This window comes from Rattus norvegicus, chromosome 7 (assembly GCF_036323735.1).
Source record: "Rattus norvegicus strain BN/NHsdMcwi chromosome 7, GRCr8, whole genome shotgun sequence".
NCBI lineage: Eukaryota > Metazoa > Chordata > Mammalia > Rodentia > Muridae > Rattus > Rattus norvegicus.
In genome coordinates this window covers 55,300,803-55,320,782 of record NC_086025.1, presented here as the reverse complement: position 1 = coordinate 55,320,782, position 19,980 = coordinate 55,300,803, and the positions used below count along the sequence as shown (strand labels likewise).

General features: G+C 41.6%; 1 protein-coding gene across 4 annotated transcripts in view; it reads left to right on the top strand.

The window, feature by feature from the left end:
• The window catches only part of Rap1b (RAP1B, member of RAS oncogene family), a 33,296-nt gene extending 21,435 nt beyond the window's left edge, over positions 1 to 11,861 (top strand). For 2 of the 4 annotated variants that reach the window (NM_134346.4, NM_001412600.1), the window contains 7 exons: positions 1,252 to 1,333; positions 2,865 to 2,933; positions 4,299 to 4,355; positions 5,187 to 5,327; positions 7,136 to 7,279; positions 8,251 to 8,367; positions 9,951 to 11,861. In NM_134346.4, the coding sequence (NP_599173.2) occupies positions 1,277 to 1,333; positions 2,865 to 2,933; positions 4,299 to 4,355; positions 5,187 to 5,327; positions 7,136 to 7,279; positions 8,251 to 8,337 (555 nt within the window). In that variant the 5' untranslated portion in view covers positions 1,252 to 1,276 and the 3' untranslated portion in view covers positions 8,338 to 8,367; positions 9,951 to 11,861. Of the gene's footprint in view, positions 1 to 1,251; positions 1,334 to 2,864; positions 2,934 to 4,298; positions 4,356 to 5,186; positions 5,328 to 7,135; positions 7,280 to 8,250; positions 8,368 to 8,598; positions 8,712 to 9,950 lie in introns of all 4 variants that reach the window. The other 2 variants (XR_010052940.1, XM_039078357.2) reach the window with 2 other exon arrangements.
• Positions 11,862 to 19,980: the final 8,119 nt, after the last annotated feature.

Genomic DNA, 19,980 nt, shown 5'->3' with positions numbered 1-19,980 from the left:
TCCTGTTGTCTTAAGACGGTCTGAGAAAAGTGGGGTAGGTATGTCATGTTATCTTTTAAGTGGTTGGATGCCCTTAGTGATGTTTCTCAGCTACCACCATCCCAACCCTCTTTTTATCTTCTTCCATTTTCTTTGGATATTCTGATTGAATTATTGTTATTGTGAATGCGAGCTTCCGGATTCTTGGGTCTTAGTCAGTAAATTGAAGGACGTGCACACAGATTGCACGCTAGCAAGGGAGAAAGCAAAGCAATAGTACAGGTGCTGCCAGAGACATGAGTGGGCTCTTTGAGTCAGGAGGACTCAGGGCTCCAGGGTTGTTGTCTCGGGCCTTGCTTTATGGGCTCTAGGAGGAAGAGGAGGTGTTTGACTACAAAGGGAATACGAGGGGTTGGGGTGGGGCCTCTGTTTTGTTTGACAGGCTTTGCTCATCGCCTTACTTGATATGTCCACTTTTAATCATAAACAACGCCCAGCTATGGGTAGGCATAAGATAGTATTTAGGAATTCTCTCTAAAAGTTCATTGAGCACAGTTTGCCTTACCACACAATGTACCAAAACTGGTTCAGGCCAGATCTGCCCTCTCATTCAATTCCTAATGTATCTAGGACTATATTTTGTCCCTGAAACAGGGCTTGAGACGCTCTAGGGGAGAGTTAGAAACATTCCATTGCTTGTGGTGGAGTGTGATTGTAGTTGGATGAAAGTTGGGGGTCTTAGGATGCTCACAGTTTGGGGTGGGGCTGGGGGGATTCAGGAGGGTGTCTTAGGATTCTCACCATTTGTGTGACTAGTGCCTGCTGGTGCAGGTCAAGAAAGATATATGCATTGTCCAAACAAAGTGGTGTCACAAGGGATAATCTATTATACTTCATTGCCCCAATAAGATAGAGTAAAAAGTATTGTCTGCAATTCTTTGTATCTTACCATATTACTATTGTGTGTAAGACATGCATGTGTGAGTATATGTACCATGTGTGTTACATGCATCAATATCAGAGGACAGCTTTGTAGCTGGCTGTCCACCTTTACATGGATTCTGATTATCAAACTCGGTTGCAAGACATTGACAACAAGTGCTATACCAAGCCATCACAGACACGTTTAACTTAAATCTGTAGTAAACTTGCACAGTGCTCCCATGGAAGTCTAGTCTAGTAATCATTTTATGTAAATCTGCTGGTCTGGCTGTCTTACAAAAAGCACATAAATGCCAAGACTTAAGATTGTTTTTCTTCTTCTTTAACAAGGTACTAAGTGTAACAAGTGTGCATCATGCGTGAATATAAGCTAGTCGTTCTTGGCTCAGGAGGTGTTGGGAAGTCGGCTCTGGTAAGTCATTCTTGCTCAATATAAGCTTTTTCCTTCAAGATGTTCTTTTCTACTGAAGTGGTTTTTGTTTTGTTCTCTCTTTTTTTTTTTTAAGATTTATTTTATTTATTTCATGTATGTGAGTACACTGTAACTGCCTTCAGACACACCAGAAGAGGGTATCAGATCCCATTACAGTTGGTTGTGAGCCACTGTGTGGAGCTGGGATTTGAACTCAGAACCTCTGGAAGAACAGTCAGTGCTCTTAACCTCTGAGCCATCTCTCCAGCCCCTTGTCTTGTTCTCATATTTAGTAGTCAAATGGAAATCTTGACTTGGAATTCCTAATTCTCCTGCCTTTACATAATTCCAGGAATGTTTAAGTTATAGCTTTCAAGGCCACACCCATTTATGTAGTGATGGACTAGAATCTAGGGCTTGAGCCCTCCAATTGGACGACAGCTCAGCTTCTGTTGTTTATGGTTTTTGTTTCCCGAGACCTTTTTTGCCAGGTACACTAGACTGGCCCTAAACATGTGACAATCCTCACTTGTGCTGGAATTTTAGGTGTGTACACCACGCCCAGCTCTTTTAAAATATGCTTGTGGTTATCTGTTTTGGTCTGATTAAGGTAAGATCCCGTAACTTTACGAGAAGTCTAAGATTTTTCTTGTAATTTAGACAGTTATTAAGTGTGTCTGGATAGGTAGCATGTTATATGAGAATTAAGTTTAGGCTTTCCAGAGAGTAGCAGCCTATACATGTGTGTATATTTGCATGTTAGTGTGATTTAGAGAAATTAAGTTTTTTAACTTGTAAAATGTTCTGTGTATATATATATTTACAATTAGTTTTTTTCTAAACCTTTGACTATCTAATTTTATTTTTTTTTTTTGTTTTGCTTTGTTTTTTCTTTCTTTCTTTCTTTTTTTTCGGAGCTGGGGACCGAACCCAGGGCCTTGCGCTTGCTAGGCAAGCGCTCTACCACTGAGCTAAATCCCCAACCCCATTTTATATTGTTTTAATGGGTATATTTTTCCTAGCAAGGATTAGCTTTAGAAGAAACGGTTTGATGTGATAAAGGTTGGAGAATGGAGAAGACAGAAAGAATCAGCCTAAGTAAATCAGAATTTAGCAAAGAACCACAAGACATGGGACAATAAGAGAGTGGTGGTGCATCCTGCAATCCCAGCACCTGAGGCTGAAGCGAGATCCAGTTAACAGCCTGCCTGGGCTACATGGGACTGTGTTTCAAAACAAACGTAGATTGACTTTCACTTTACTGTTAATAAGATAAACCATCTTATTTGGTCATTTTAAATGGCCACCTAATGCTATGCATCCTTATCTACAGATTTAAGCTGGGCATAGTGGTGCGGGGCTATAATCCAACACTCAGGTAGGAGAGACCAGTGTGCTGTATATATCATTGAGTTCCAGATTAGCCCGAGATCATGGTGAGACCCTGTCTCAAAACATCAGATAGGTAGAGTTTACAGACTCAGATTTGCTCTTCCTTTTGGAATGTAATGCTATTTTAATTTTTTTCCAGACTGTACAGTTTGTTCAAGGAATTTTTGTTGAAAAATATGATCCTACGATAGAAGATTCTTATAGAAAGGTATGTTACTTTTTAAAGGCCTTTTGATTTTAATACAAATGTTTAGATTTATTTTTAGTTTTCAATTATCAAATGTTTTATATAAATTAAAATGAAAAGATGTTTGCTAGTAGAAAATTCATGTGCTATTTCTTGTCATTGCCTGCCTACTACTGTCAGCGATTCATAAGCATTTATACACATGAGTGCATAGACCTTCTAAGTTTATTCTGACCTCAGAACTGTGACTTCACAGTGTCACTTAACACAGCAGTCCCATATTCCCAGGCCTCGCTTCAGTCGCTGGAGAGACAAAGCCTCGGCTCTCTTACTCTTCTGGAGGCGGCCTCCAGTGGGCTTCCCTTCCTTGCTACTTAATGCCTCCTTAAGACTGCTACCGCAAAAAAAGTGAGTCCTGGTGTTTGCTAACACAGCACATGTTAATAAAACAGTGTGTAGACATTTTAAATTTAACAGTGTGAGAGTTGTCCCTCTACCTTTCTGAAGCACCTGGCCCTCCATTGTGAAGATCAGCATTTCCATTTTACCACTTGCCTACCACAAAACTGGAAACTCTTTCCTACAACCTAGCTGTAAAGCAGAAGTAGTCGTTTCCTTCTGTATCTAATTCGAAATAAATTTCATTCCTAGAAAATGTTAGAAGGGATAACACGGGTATGTACTTCATTTCATAATTCTGACACTGCTTCCTTGCCTCCAGAAATTTGTGTTCCAGTATGATGAGACAGTAGATGTCTAGGGAAATAAAGGCATATCCAGAGTGCTAGAGGAGAGCTAGTGGGCAAAGTCACGCTGCACTGTTACAACTCTTGTTTTCCTACTTACCTGTTTTGAAGCCATTTCTATTCCAAAATTAGTGTTGAGCCAGTCTCATTGTGGCTGAATCTTCGTGACTTATTGGGACTTGGAGTTGGTATCTCACTAGAATTTGGGGTGCTTTGAAGTTGGATGACTGCATTGGTTGCTTTTCTATTGCTGTGATAAAACACTATGAACAAGGAAATTAAAGGAAGGAAGCATTTATTTGGGCCTACTGTTCCATGGGTTACAGTCCATCATGACAGCAGGCCACTGTCATAGCAGCATGCAGAACAGAGCAAAGCAGAGAGCAAGCTGGTCCTCAGCGCTGCACTCATCTCACCGCCCCAGCCCTCCCAGACAGCAGCACAAGTGGGAGCCATAAACTGGGCGGTTCTTACTAAGAACTGCTGTGGTGACTGAGTAGTCTTTAAGTACTGTTTGGTATTGCCCTGTAACGGAGTTCCCATAACTTCTTTTCTGTTGTGCTCTTTATTGTTGTGGATATTTTAAAGTAGTTTTACATGCATTAAAAATAAAGGAATATTTTAATTATTTTTTCTTCAGCAAGTTGAAGTAGATGCACAGCAGTGTATGCTTGAAATCCTGGATACTGCAGGAACGGTATGTAAAATAAAATTATCAAAGATATGCAGTGTATAGTACATACATAAGGTTTTTAAATGTTGCACTTTCTAAATGCAGTATATCAGTAACAAAGATTGTTTAAATGCTAGAGTGGAGATTTTCATGGTCTGTGGTGGTACTAGTTCATTTAAGACCGTCTATTACATATTTCAGATAATGTTGATAATGTTTGGGTGCACATTTATTCTTTGATGGCTATTATGAAATTGTTATGTTTGGTAGCTATCCTGGGAAGAACTTTGAAGTAACTATCAATTCTGTAATGAAATGCCTGTAGCCAACTAACTTTGTAAATATAGGTTTGTTTTGGTTTTTCTGGAGGTGCAAGGTCTAAGAACTGAATCTCGTGAGGCTTTGTTCCTGACAGAACCCCAAGATAGTTCATAACAAATGGCAAGACATAGGAACATACATACCTGTGTCTCTCCCCTCGTATAAGAAGCCGTTTCACCTAACAACTTTTTGCTTCCCAAAGACCTCACATGCTACATCCATGGGATTACTTTCTGCCCTCTGGATACCTCAGAATGAGGGTTAAATTTTGAAGCCTTTGGGGCTACTCAGTCATTGAGACCATAACAACCAATTAGGTTTGTAAGTATCCAAAAGTAAGGGAAGGATTCCGGGTACAAAAATGCCATACACAGTTCTTCTCCACAAATGCCCACACCCTAGTGAAGACCTGTAGAAAAAAATAGCTGTAAGAAGTGTTTGGTGATGCTACAGTATTCTTCATTAGGCCGTTAGTGTAGGTTTTCAATGATCTAACTTGGTATGAAAACAAGTCTTTCACTCTTCCTACTACAGGAGCAGTTTACAGCCATGAGAGATCTGTACATGAAGAACGGACAAGGCTTTGCGTTGGTTTACTCCATCACAGCACAGTCGACATTTAATGACTTACAGGATCTAAGAGAGCAGATTCTTCGGGTTAAAGACACTGACGATGTAAGCAGACTCCACAATGAATACTTAGATTTATTCCAAACCTCTAGTTAATATTCCATTTTAAAATTTAAATATTCACTCAGCTTAATTGGTTTTTTGAGACAAGAGTTTCTTGGTGTAGCCCTGGCTATCCTAGAACTCACTCTGTAGACCAGACTGGCCTTGAATTGAGAGATTTGCCTGCCTCAGTCCTCCAAGCGCTGGGATTAAAGGTGTCTATGACCAACATCCAACTTGCCTTTTTTTTTCCTATTTTTTTTTAAATAGTCTAAGTGTTTGTTGCTCAGGCGAGATATCCTGTCTGATCTCCGGATACTAGAACTACTACCTCCTAGCTTTGTATTGCCTATTTTTAGACCATGCATTTGTGGAGATGCAGCAAGGATGTGGGAGAGAGATATTAATAGAGCAGGCTGTGTGTGGCTACATTCACGGTAGACTTAACGGACTCTCCCTATAGTCCAGGCTGGCCTTGAACTTGGAGCAGGCCTCCTGCCTTCTCCCGAGTGCTGGGTCGATGGACACAGCCTTTTAAAGGAATATCTAGCCACATTTATCTCTGACCATATGTCTATATTATGTCTCTATTGAAAAAGGAACATAATGTTAAAGGAAAAGAGCCAATATGTTCAACTCTAAAACATTGATTTAGGGGTCCCTGCAGAATGAAGCATAATAGAGTCTGAAATCTATACATTTCAGAAAGATGGCTTTAATTCCCTATTACCTGTGGCATTGATTCTTAAGATTCTTTGATCTTGTATCAGAATTACGGTAGGAATTGCTACATAACTTTTGACCCAGTAAAGCTAGTGTAGGGCCTAAGACTTTGCATTTCTGACAAGTTTGTAGGTGATGTTTGGGTGGGAGCACTACACTTTAATGACCATAGTAGTACTGGACGTATGGATGTACACAAGAGGCAGAAGCAAGCAAATCTCTTTGATTTCAAGTTCAGGCTTAAGTAGCAAGTTCCAGGACACCAGAGCTTTATAGTGAGCCTGGGGGCATGAGGAGGACTAGTCATATACTTTACTGACACTAATATTGAAAGAGCTAAGAATCTTAGTGGTAGATGCTGTCATTTTCTACAATTTCATTAATCAGATATATTTTTTAAAATTAATCTCTTCTAAAAGCTTAAATCCTTTTTTTTTGCCCCCGGAGCTGGGGACTGAACCCAGGGCCTTGCGCTTGCTAGGCAAGCACTCTACCACTGAGCTAAATCCCCAACCCCCCCAAAAAAGCTTAAATTCTTATTTTCCTTATTTGAATTTTTTAGAAATTTATTTTTATTTTTTTAAATGGCCATTAGTGGTTTGCACCACTTTTCCTTGTACTGCTCTTTTAAAATTACGAACATTAGATATGTCCAAACTCAAGGCCATTAATAAGGGTTGATTTCTTTCTTTCTCTCTTTCTTTCTTTCTTTCTTTCTTTCTTCCTTTATTTTTACTAAGTTGATTTATTTCATCATAGCATATGGAAATGAGAGGCTACATCTAGGACCGTGAGAAGCTGAAGTTGCTACTTTAGGAGTCTTCTTAATTTCTCCTTTTTGTATTGTGCAATTCATTAAATGTGTGTCAGAAACCAAAAAACGTGAAGTTGGTTCACACCCTTAAACATTTTGAAGTGTTGAAATCTGCCAGCTTTTCATGGTGACACCCTTTGTACTTCCTGTTTAAAAAGTTACTTTGATTCCTGCGATGGGGTCTGTGTGGTATAACATTTCCCTCTTGTGTAAGCACTGTATAGCTTGGTCTTTATTGTCTGTAACTGTGTGTACCCCGTGACTGTCTCCGCAGGTCCCAATGATTCTGGTTGGTAACAAATGCGACCTGGAAGACGAAAGAGTTGTCGGGAAGGAACAAGGTCAGAACCTGGCAAGACAGTGGAGCAACTGCGCTTTCTTAGAGTCCTCCGCCAAGTCCAAGATAAATGTTAACGAGGTGCGTGCACGCGTGCTAGAATAACGTTTTATGCTCATCATTGAGGGACTCACTGTTATGAGAACCTTGGGTTAGTTCCCAGGACTGACATGGTGACTCATAACCATCTGGAAACCTTACTCCAGGGAATCCAAACACCCTCTTCTGATTCTTCTGGGAGCCTGCATGTACATCATGCACATAAATTCATGACACAAACACACACATAAATAAAAATAATAAATTTTTGCCACATGATGGTGGCACACACCTTTAATCCCAGCACTCAGGAGGCAGAGGCGGTTAGATCTCTGAGTTGGAGACCAGTCTGATCTACTATGTAAGTTCCAAGATAGCCAGGGCTATACAGAAAAACCCTGTTTCCAAAAATTAATTAATTAATTAAAGAAGCGTGTTGCAAAGAACTTCAAATTAATATGTGCTCCTATAGGCCAAAAAAAAATCTTGTCCAGCATATGCATATAAATGAGTAACAATATTTCAGTTTCTTTGTAATGCATATAAAGTGAAATTATTTTAAAGGGAAAGTTAGACAGAAAGCCAAATTTAGAAACCCATAATTTCATTGAGTATTTGAGGGAGTTTATGTAAAAGGCCAAACCTCAGAAAGATAGCATGGTTCTTGAAGTAGGTGAAGCCCTGTCGAGCAAAGGCACAGAGGCGAACAGAGCAGTATGAGACAGTAAGGGACTTCCTTTTTTGTAGGAGATCTAACTGAATTAAGTAGAATTCTGTGGCTTTTAAAGAACTTACTTGAAGGGAAACAGTTTTAATTTTCTTAAAACAAAAAACTTGGTACTTGTAAGAGCCCTGGCTTTATACTCATTCTGTAAAAGAGTTTGTGTTCTGAAGAGTTTTGGGTTTTGAGTTTGTTTTTCCTCTTTAAAACAGTAATAGTAATAGTAGTGATGGTAATAATAATAATAATAATAATAATAATAATAATAATAATAATAATAATGTGTTTGCAGATCTTTTATGACCTAGTGCGGCAAATTAACAGAAAAACCCCAGTGCCTGGGAAGGCCCGCAAAAAGTCATCATGTCAGCTGCTTTAATGTACTGAATGCATTGTAGCTCTGAGCCAGGTACGTTACATTACGTTCATCTCACTGAGTGAAGTTAATCCTTACAGGTAGATATCATGACTTGGTGTGGTAATCCTAGTAACTCATTCTATATTTCATTTACCTATCATCAGAAGGAAGGTGCTTTGCATAAGTGAATATCTTATGTTTGTTCAGTGCATGCTTATATCCCGGTGGGGCTCTGAAGCTGCTGATCAGAGCCAACTTCTCGTCCCTCTTAATTGCATTTAGATGATTGAGACATATAGAAGAGATCGACAAACTGTTTTAAGATGTGCACGGTGTGCCGACTAGGGCTTGTGGTCTCTGCTCACTCAGGAGGACGTCTGCAACAAGCCTTCCAGGCAAGAGCTCTCAGTATTCCCAGATTACAGTTGGGACGGTCAGGCTTTCCTTACTCAGGATGGTAAACAGTGCTGAGCCCTGCAGTTGGTGACACCGGCAGAGCCAGAATGTCAACAGGTTGCCCAGCGTCTGAGTCCATGCTCACTGCTGTGCTGCCGTGAGCTCTGAGGAGCACCAGCTGCTGTGAAATCAGAGCTTAGGGCAAGTCTGTCAGAGTTGGAAGCGTTGAGCTTTGAGGTGCAAGTCAGCAGTGCTGGAGGAAGGATCCCCAGCAGGGAGAACAAGGAGAAGCAAAGGGAGACTAAGCAGACACTTTATAGATTATACAAGCGGGTAATGAGACCTGGTGGTGGTGATGGCAGCAGTGGGGCACAGCTCTAATCCCACTCACTGAGCAGAGGGAGGCAGATCTGAGTTCCAGGACAGCCACAGAGAAACTGTCTCCAAAAAAAAAAAAAGGAAATGAAGGTTTTTTTGTTTGTTTGTTTGTTTGTTTTTCAGTTAATACTGCTATTGTCTGTTAGCCCTAATTCTTCTAGTAAGATGACTTGACCATAAATTTTAATGTAATTTTTTCCTTTTTTTTTTTTAAGATTGATTATTTCTGGGGGAGGGTGTGTGTGTGTATGTGTGTGTGTGTAAGTATTTTGCCTGCATGTATGTATGATTACCACGTGGCCCAACGTCCAGGGAGGCCAGAAGAGAGTATTGGACCCCCTGGACTTGGAGTTAAAGGCAGTAGTAAACTGCCTTGTAAGTGCTGAGAATGGGGCCTGAGTCCCGGGAAAGGCATCCAGTGCTCTTTACCATTGTGCTGTCTCTCGCTCCCAAGTTCTTTGGCTTTTTAGTCTTTGGAAAGTAATACAGAAATTTGCACAGAGCTTTTTGTTTGGTTGACTTGGTTTTTTCAAGACAGGGTTTCACTGTCCTGGAAACTTACTCTGTAGACCAGACTGGCCTTGAACTCCGATCCTCCTGCCCCTGCCTCCCTAAAGCTGGGATTAAAGGCAGGTGCCACCACACCTGACTTGTGCAGAGCTGTTTTTCCCCTTCTTTTTTTGGCCTAGAGTTTTCATTGGTCTGGCTTTTAGGACTACCATCTTTTTTGGAAAAAGATACAAAAATGTCTTTGCTGTCATTAAATATAAAGATTAAAAAAAGAACCTTTATCTTAGTGTTTCCTTTCATTCTTTATTGTACTGTTTCTGTTAATGTGTTTATTTTTTCCCCTTCCACAGGTCTGAAGAACTGTTGCCCAATTCAGCAGTGCCAGCATTCCAACTTTGTTAAACCTACCAACATCTTAAATGGACTTTCCCGTGGTGGTACCCTGTAAGAGGCGGACGAAAGCTACTCTATCAGTTTGCACATTCTAATCACTTTCCAGTATCACGAGAGGTTTTGACTTATATGATAGTTCTAGAGTATGCAGCTGGTAAAACCAGAGGCTACATCCAGTATTACTGCTAAGAGACATTCTTCATCCACCAATGTTGTACATGTATGAAAATGGTGTACTGTATACTTTAACACACCCATACTTTGTATTGGAGAGTACAATAATGTAAATCCTAAAAGCACCACTATTTTAGCATAATAAAAGAAAGTCCAAAGAGCTCCTATATAGACTACTCCAGATAACTTTGCTTCTTTGATACTTGTAGCTTACTGTAATTTTTTTTAAATTCAAGGTCATTATCATTGTATTATACAAAATAAGCGCTTTGATTAACACAGCTATATAGTTTTTTTAATTTTTCAAAAACCTGTGGAGACAGTGATCTTGTCTTTAAAATATGATAGTCCTTTCAGTATAATGTCTTAGATTAAAGACGTTGCCTTTAATATCTGTTGGGAAGGAAATGTCCAGACTTTTCAAATCTCCTTATTATTATGTTTCCTTTTTTGTTTACATAGGGAACAATGTTTATAGTTGTGTGTACAGTGGGGGTCTACAACAAGAAGTGTATATTTTCAAACAGTTTTTTAATGATTTAACAACTTTGTAAATCATTTTCAGGCTTCTGCAGCTGTAGATTCTCACTGTGCCTCCCTTGCTTGCTCGTGCACACGTGTGTCTGCAATACCAAATACACAGGTTTAGTATCTTCGCCTGTTAGTGACTGTTTCCATGTGTAACGTTTTGGTTGAGATGTTAAATGGTGGACGAGTACTGTGGATGTGAATGTGGGAAGTAATTTTAATCATGTGTAATTGGTCACAAGGCTAATCTGCAGTAACTCTTGCTGTTCTATTTAACAATGCCTTGTTGCTTTGTATGCATTAACGTTTGGGTGTAAAGATTGTGTGTCCATCCAACAGGGAGCCACAGTATTTAAATTGACCAACCTGATGTTACAACTTTGAGGTGGCCAAATGTAAACTAAAAGCCTTAATTAAAGTGGTGCAATTTTGTATAACTTAGCATCCGTAGTTCAATAAATTTGGATTGCCGTGCAAGGGCTTGCATTATAATTACTTGCCACTTGAATGTGTTTTGTGTAATGTTTTAACAGTGCTAGTAAATAAATATGGGTTTACCTTTTTAAATGTAATAGGTGTTATTTTACACAGTGTGATTTCTTAATTTATAGCACAGGTAAACCAAACTCTGAATTCCAAGAATGATGAATGAAAGATAGGGTTCGGTTTTGTTTTTGTTTTCTTTTCTAGAATTGTTTGACTATCCACATAAAACGACCCTTTGAACTTTCTTGAGAAAGAATGTTAGAAATCAAGCAGTATTACTTAGGAACAAATGCCTTTGGCTAGGATTCAGTAACTCTTTGGGGTGGAGATAGGAGGAAGGACTCAAATACTTTGGGTACTGCACTATAATTTTTTTTCAATAGAATGCAAATCTTTGGAGAATTAATACACAGAAATTTCCACCATTTATGCTTAAAATATTAATATGGTTATACAATTTTTGATGTGGATTCATGCTACTTTTCTTTTTAGATAATAGATTTATCTTTGTCTTATGTGTGCTATAATTGAATTCTGTGAAATTTATAAAGAAGCTCTTAAACATTTTCATAGTACTGACCAACTGCTGGAGCACTTACTTAGTGGTACCTTCTAGTTTGCAGGTGTGTGCCAATCAACACGTGCTGTTTGAAATGGGACATTAAAGGCTTTCATTTTAAGACGGTCTTACTCGTTATGTATTTAAATTACAGAGTTCCAGGCACTGAAAAGCCTAAAGTAAATGATGTTCTGCATGCTCTCATTTTTTTTTTTTTTGTCCTCGAGACACATGTTTTAGTAAAGCGTGGGGTTTTTTATAATTATCTGGGGATGCCCTCGAAACTGGGACACTAAAATCATGTTAGGTCACTGTTCTCATCCACTGACTTGGTGCAGTAAGTGGCGTACGTGCAGCGACCCAGACCAACCAAATGCCTCCCTATCAGATCCATGCCTGTAAGATGTAACCTGGGACACTTGATACGCTGTGGTGGGCAACATATTGTGGGGCTGCCTTATGCATGTAGAATCCTAAACTAGCACCCACTAGATATGATAACCTCCCACTCCCAGTTATGGTGAATAAAAGGACTCCAGACATCAGATGTGCCGCAGTTGTGCTGGCCTAGAGACCGCCCTAGGTAGGATGTAGAGAGAACGGAGCTGGGACAAGGATCAGGAGCACAGCGTGATCACTTTATATAGTAAGTCACTGTGTGGGACCCAGAGCCACAGCTAGGTCTTCTGGAGTTCTAATCCTACCTACCGCTCTCATTCCTTCCGTGTGACCATGGCTAGCTGTCCACACCCAGTGTCCCTCAGTATGTTGAGCAGACCCAGGGCCTCATGAACGGTAGGCAAAGCCTCATGGCCTGTGCTATGTCTTGTGCTAAATGAGGATGCTGACAGCATTCATTAATGCTGGTGCAGCCCTGTAGGTTCCCATGTCCCGTTGCTTAATCCTAACCGGCTGCACTTTATAACAAACACCATTTCTCTTAGACAGAAGTAGAAGCCACGTAGAGGTATGGAAGTAACATGCAGGTGAATTTCCCTGAGTGAATAATAGGAAGATTTAAAAAAAGGACAAGTCCTTGTTCATGTCTCACGAGTAGGTAGAGAAGCTGGACTCTTAAGAGACATATCTGTGTAAGAATGCTAAAAACTTACAGGTTTTGCTTTTTGCATGTGTGTGAGTTGTGTGTAATGCATGTTTGCATGTGTGGGTGCATATGCTGTGTTCCAGTATGTGTGGAGGCTGAGATTTATATCAGGTGTTTTCTGAAATCCTCCCTCCTTACATATCAGGCCACCATCTCTCAATTGAAACCAAAGCCTGCAGGTTCTGCTGGTTTAGCTAGCTAGCTATGCTGTCCGGGTCCCCTTTGTACCTCCTGTGCACTGAGCTTTCCCACAGCCATGCAACTGCATGGTGAGCATTGTGCCTCCTACCGAGCCCTCCCGTCGGTGCCTGCGCAGCTGTTCAGTTTCTAGGTTCAGGTTTTTCCCCCCAATTAAGACTGTTTACCATAAATTGACATGAAAGATTCCATTGCAAAATTAGGTTTTGCTTTCTTTTAATCATCTCATCTTAGGTGTGGATTACAAACATAAGACATGGCTACAGGTGTTCTGTTTAGCTACGTCACGATGTGTGTTCATTGAGTGTGAACCTCAGTGTGCTTGACTAGCGCGTACAAAGAAGCGCTGGGAAGCGGAGATGGATTTTATAATTAATATTCCTACTGCCTTAAAAATAAGTGTTTGCCAGTTTGTCTCTCTTAAACTGTCATGTGCCTTAACTTGGTGGCTTAGAAGACAAATACATTTTTTCTTTTTTTTTTTTTTTTTTAAAGATTTATTTATTTGTTTCATGTATGTGGGTACAATGTCACTGTCAGACACACCAGAAGAGGGCATCAGATCCCACTACAGATGGTTGGGAGCCACCATGTGGTTGCTGGGAACTGAACTCAGGACCTCAGGAAGAGCAGTCAGTGCTCCTAACCACTGAGCTATCTCTCCATCCCCGACAAATACATTTTTAAAATCTGTTGTAGCTTTACAGTACATCATACTTGACAAGCATGTCAAGCAGAACGAGTTCCTTTTACAGACATGAAAATGCACAAGTACGTTGGAGACTAGTACCAAGGCTGACACTTGCTGAAGCCCACCTCCCAGACCCTTAACCTGGTAGTTTATTTGGGCTGAGGTTCCATATAAGTCTGTCCTTATGTTATTACTGATTTTTATTTGCTGAGCTTTGGTTTTGAGACAAGGTCTTGGTCCAGGCTGATTTCAGACCTGCTGTATGTAGTCAGGGACAACCTTGACCTCATCCAGGCTGTGTTTGCTGAGAGGTGAATGGTGAAGCTACAGGCACTCCCCACCACACCTGGCTAACCTTAATTTATTCTGAAAAAGTAGACACAAAATGACTGTTACGAACCAGGTCTGTTTTCTGACTCCTGGGGTTTTTAATATATCCTACATTTTAAGCCTGTTTTCCTTACGGCCCCTTTTAGTAGCTTGTAAGTTACTGATCTTAGGAATTAAAGGTTTTATCTAGAATTTGAGATGGCCACCTGATTGCCACCTCCCAAGAGCAAGCGTCTGCCTATTCCAGGCACTGCTCATTGGTGCTGAAGATGAAGCGGGTGTTCCACCTATGTGGAGAAACGCTCCCCACGAAGAGAAAGCTCTGTCAACGTAAACCTGCACAGAGCCTACGCCTCTATAGTCTGGTTAGTTCAGAGAAACCTGCTGACAAGCTTCACAAGTGCAAAGGCTTTTTCTCATTTGCTGTCAGCCGTCTCATCTGTTGGGAAGGAGTGGACAGAACTGTCACTGTTTGTTTGGCCTGATGACTGCTTGGACCTAGGCTAACCTGTCTTCCTCACCGTTGCTGGTAGGCGAGGTAATGAGGTAATTGTCCACCTGTGGCCTTCAACTCTCTGGCAAGTACACACTTACCTTAGAGGCTTTCTGTATGAGTAATGTACCAACCTAAGTTAAAAGGTCACAGCCGTTTTTAAATCAGGCAGAGAATACAAAGTCTTTCATGGTTTTATCATCCGCCTATTAACCATTCGGATTTCTATTTATAGTGTGGTAGTCTATGTCCCTTATGAGGAGTGATTTCAGAACAAGAAACTATTACTGTCAAACCTGTAATGTGCTCCAGGTCTGGGGAAGAAGTGTAAAGTAAACGTGTCTGCTGACAACTTAATGAGTTCCTCATCAGTGGGAAGGGACTAGTCAGATACACGGCCAAGTAGAAGACTGGCAGTCACGTGAGCATGCTACAGAGAAGGCAGTTACTCCAGGGATGGTGAAGAACCAGACTGAACCCTGAAGAGAGTTGGGCATGTTGTTCTGGTAAAAGAGAAACCCAAAAAACTTAAGCATGACTAGAGGACTGGTTAACTGTTAACCAGTTGGTTCTCAACCTTCCTGATGCTTTACCCTTCAGTTCCTCATGGTATAATGACCCCCAACCATAAAGTTATTTTCCTCCCTGTTGGGGTTTAAATCTTGGCCTGCGCCTGGACAAAGCACACCAAGCCAACATGGTTCCACGTGGAGAGGTTTAATGAGAGAAGAAGGGTAGAGAGAGGAAAGGAGACCGGCTATGGGCACGTGGGGGTCAGAGGGGATGGGGAGAGAAGGGACAGAGGGCAAGAGAAGAACAGAGAACAAGAGGGAGGGATAGTCAGGCACAGCTTACGTAGAATACCAACACTTGCTACTTAAACTTTTGTTACTGTTACGATTTGTAATGTAAGTATTTTTGGAGACAGGTTTCTCCGATGGGGTCAAGAGCCATGGGTTGAGAACCACTGGAGAACAGCTTAGGTGCCAAGGCTGGGGAAAGAATGCCTGAGGTCGATGACGAACCAAGGCATTGGGCACCAATGAAGGTACAATGGGAAGCAGTGACTGTCTTTCCAGATAGCTGCACTTGAACAGTTGTCTTTACTGATCATTGTGGGTGGCATTTGTTTTCGTAAGAACTAAGCATGGAAACCTGGTATAAGCAGACGTAGGATGGACAGGGTTAAATTACAAGATTGGAGTAGGGCAGAGCGTGGTAATCATTTCTCACCATACACCTCTCACCTCATACACCACTTCCTGGTGGAGGAACTGGCTGCTGATGCGAGGCACCAGGCCACCATCAGATGTGACATAGCAGTTCTCCCACATGCCTTCCCAACAGTGGCCACACTTCTTTATCCTCATTTTACTTAAACAATATTTTGGTACTTTGCCACAAATGTTTGAAAGATAAATTATGATCTGTTTTCATAATGAGATCTATTTATCTAATTCTCCTGGGAGATATTTGTGTCCTAAACAGGGATGTTCTAACAGATGTGATTTAAAGCCGTAGAGGTGCATTCTCACATCCCCAAATCAAAACAGGACTGCATACTTGCTAGGCTGGAAGAGAGCCCATTCTTTGGCATTTAAAGATACTTGTGATGGCATTCAGAGTCCCCCTGGATAAACCAGTGTAATTTGCCAAACCTTTAATTGCATCTGCAGGTGCCCTTTTTTTCAGTTGAAGGTAGCATCAAAGGTTTTCCATTTGGGATGTCAGCATAACCTTTGGGGGCCATTGTCTGCCAGAGTCTAAATCCTCAGACCTCAGTAAAGGTCAGAAGCACCTCAGGCAGTCCTGGATTTAAAGTGCTCTGTGGGGATTCTGAGCAAATCTAGGATTAGGGGAGACATCCATGAGTCACTACCCCATGAGACATTCTGTAATAAAGAAAAGGCGTCTGGATGGTGTTATTTAGAGAGATCTTAATTCTGCCTAGTCCTGCTACCTGGGTAGGGGCTTATTTCCAGAAATGATAGGTAAACTGGGTATGATGACACACTCCTAAAATCTTCGTGCTCAGGAGGAGGAGACCGAAGGACACCTGCCCTGACTGAGAAACCGGTCTGGAGAGGAAGGAAGCTATGGGTGTGGCTCCTTAGTGAAGGCTTTGCTCAAGACAATAGGATTGGTCCTCACTACATACTTACTCCAAAGGGGGATGGGTGTGGGGGGATTAATGACTTCGGGGATCTTTCCTCAGCCTACTTATATTCTCAATATTCTTTTCTTCCCTAATCATATTTCTGTTCCATGCCTGATATAAAACACGTGGCTTGGGGCTGGGGATTTAGCTCAGTGGTAGAGCGCTTACCTAGGAAGCGCAAGGCCCTGGGTTCGGTCCCCAGCTCCAAAAAAAAGAACCAAAAAAAAAAAAACACGTGGCTTTTCCTCCATTTCTCCGTGCTATATTTTTCTCTCTTTTTAAAATTTATTTTGTCTTGTTTTCCAATTGGTTCTTTTTTATTGTATATTTTTCTTTTTTTTTTTTTCTTTTTTTTTTTTTTTCGGAGCTGGGGACCGAACCCAGGGCCTTGCGCTTGCTAGGTAAGTGCTCTACCGCTGAGCTAAATCCCCAACCCTTATTGTATATTTTTATTTACATTTTAAATGTTATCCCCCTTTCCTGGTTTCCCGTCCTCTGTAAACCCCCTATCCCATCCTCACTCCCCCTGCTTCTATGAGGGTGTTCCCCCATCCACCCACACCTTCCTGCCTCCCCACCCTGACATTCCCGTACACTGGGGGGGTCAAGCCTTGGAAGGACCAAGGGCATCTCCACCCATGGTGTCCAACAAGGCCATCTGCTACATATGGAGCTGGAGCCATGGGTCTGTCCATGTGTAGTCTTTGGATGGTGGTTTAGTCCCTGGGAGCTCTGGTTGGTTGGTATTGTTGTTCTTATGGGGTTGCAAACCCCTTCAACTCCTTCAATCCTTTCTCTTAACTCGTCCAATGGGGACCCCGTTCTCAGTTCAATGGTTGACTGCCAGCTTTCGCCTCTGCATTTGTCACGCTCTGGCAGAGCCTCTCAGGAGACAGCTATATCAGGCTCCTGTCAGCATATACTTCTTGGCATCAGCAATATTGTCTGGGTTTGGTGGCTGTATGCATATGGGCTGGATCCCCAGGTGGGGCAGTCTCTGGATGGCCTTTACTTCAGTCTCTGCTCCACAATTTGTCTCGGTATTTCCTCCTGTGAATATTTTCGTTCCCCCTTCTAAGAAGGACTGAAGTATCCACACTTTGGTCGCCCTTCTTCTTGAGCTCTATATTTTTCTCTTAAGCTGATGAAATTATCCTTGAGCTAGGGGAAAAAATGATTAAATGACCTCCACTGGTGGGTTATGTGAAGTTCATTATTAATAAAGCACTTTCCAAGTTTGTATGAGCCCTTGGGTTTGATCCCTAACACCATGAATATTTGAACAAGTTCAGATTAATTCAACCACTGGTTGGGGCGGGCTGTGCATCCCAACATTAGGGCTGGGATACCTGCTTTTATAATCAAATCTTGAAAAGGAACTCTGATTCCTCCAAGTAGTGGTATGTTATCACCAAAGATTTGATTCAAACATCATCACTTATTGTAAAAAAAAAAAATTTTTGCTTCTTTCCTGAATATTTAGACTCTAGTAAAGCATGATGTGGGTCTAATTTTTGAACTGGAATCAGATGTGTTGGTGCACACCTTTACTCCCAGCACTGCAGAAGCAGGCTCATCTCAGCCTAGGCCCCAGAGTGAGACCATGTCTTTAAAAATAAAAAATCCATTAGAGACTTTAATACTGTCAGCCATTAACATGCCATGAATTGTACCAATATTTAAAGGACTTCCTCAGGAGGAAGTGGTGCCCTCCTACTCCCTCTTAACCAGTACAGGATATTCTAGCCAGGGCCTCTAGACAGGATGTGGCTGATGACAAGTACCGACTTGGTTGCCCTCGGGATGTCATTCAAACAGGATGGATATAATAATAAACCAAGCGTGTCAGCCCTGGAAAGTTGACATGTTTTCAATGCAAGCTTCTCCACCTGTCAGGATTATCGGTTGCATACTGTCCATCTTCCCAAGGTAGTTACAGGGAAGGGTAGGTTTTGCTGTTTCAAGCTCAGTCACTCCTAAGTCTTCTAGAACAGTGGAATTAACCATCGATGTTTTTACTGCTTTATTGTACTCTGAAAGGGAAAGGTAATTAGTTTTAGGAACCAAAGTTTTTGATGACATTGTTATTAGCTGCTATCCTTAGAGAAACAGCTGGCAATGGCAGGTGTTTCAAAGGAAGTCGTATGAGGCTGGTGAGCTCAATAGAGCCGGGGAACTACCTCCAACAAGGTCTTCCGGAACCCAGTGGCCACTCAGACGGTGAAGCCAGATGTCTCAGCAGCTCTGATGTGCTAATGGTCAGCAGCCCTGATGTGCTAATGGCCTGGAGATCCCTGGGAAATCACTGGTCCTCAGTGTATATGGAAGGTTGAAGGAGCTTGGTTCCGTTTGTCTGTGTAGCCCTGGCTGCTCTGTAGGTGATGTAGACTTTGAACCCCCTAGAGCTGCCTGCCTCTGCATCCTGAGTGCTGGGGTTAGCCTGGCTAAGAAGCTAGATTCTGATGTGAGAAAGGATGGGAAGTGTCTGCCCCAGTGGAGCAAACACCCACTCTCAAGAAGGGGAGGATCCCCTAGACTCCTGTAGTAGAGCAAAATTGTCCTCTTGATTACCACACACACACAAAAGAAAAATAAGAACTATCAAAAAACAATCCAAAAGAAATGTATAAAAGATGACTAGACATTTGAAAGCAACACATCTCTATCAGTTATAGGGACATACGACTGACAATCTCAGCCCTGGGCAGGCTAAGAGAGCTTGGGCATCACAGTGAGTTCCCCCCCCACCCCCCCGGAGCTGGGGACCGAACCCAGGGCCTTGCGCTTGCTAGGCAAGTGCTCTACCACTGAGCTAAATCCCCAACCCCCACAGTGAGTTTTAATGTGGACTACGTAGACCCTGTCTAAAAACACAAACTGGGCTAGCAACTAAGAGTACCCAGAGGTTTTCCAAAGGACGCAGGTTCGATTCCCTGTGCTTACACGACAGCTCACAACTGTTGCTCCAGAAGGAGGGGATGGAACATCTTTTGGGCTCTGTTGGCAACAGGTACACACATGGAATACGTGCAGGAAAGCATTCTTACACATAAGTGAGCCTAAGACAGAAACACAAGACAAATTTAATTAGCCCATAAACGGGTTTTAGATAATAGCTATAGAAATCAACATAGTACTCAAGAGCTTAACATGTGGGTGAAAAACTGCACAGTCCCAGGGTTAGAACATAAGATATTACTGGTGGAAACTTTAGGTAAGTCAAAAACCAGGAACTATCTGCAAATATTTATTCAAATTCAAACTA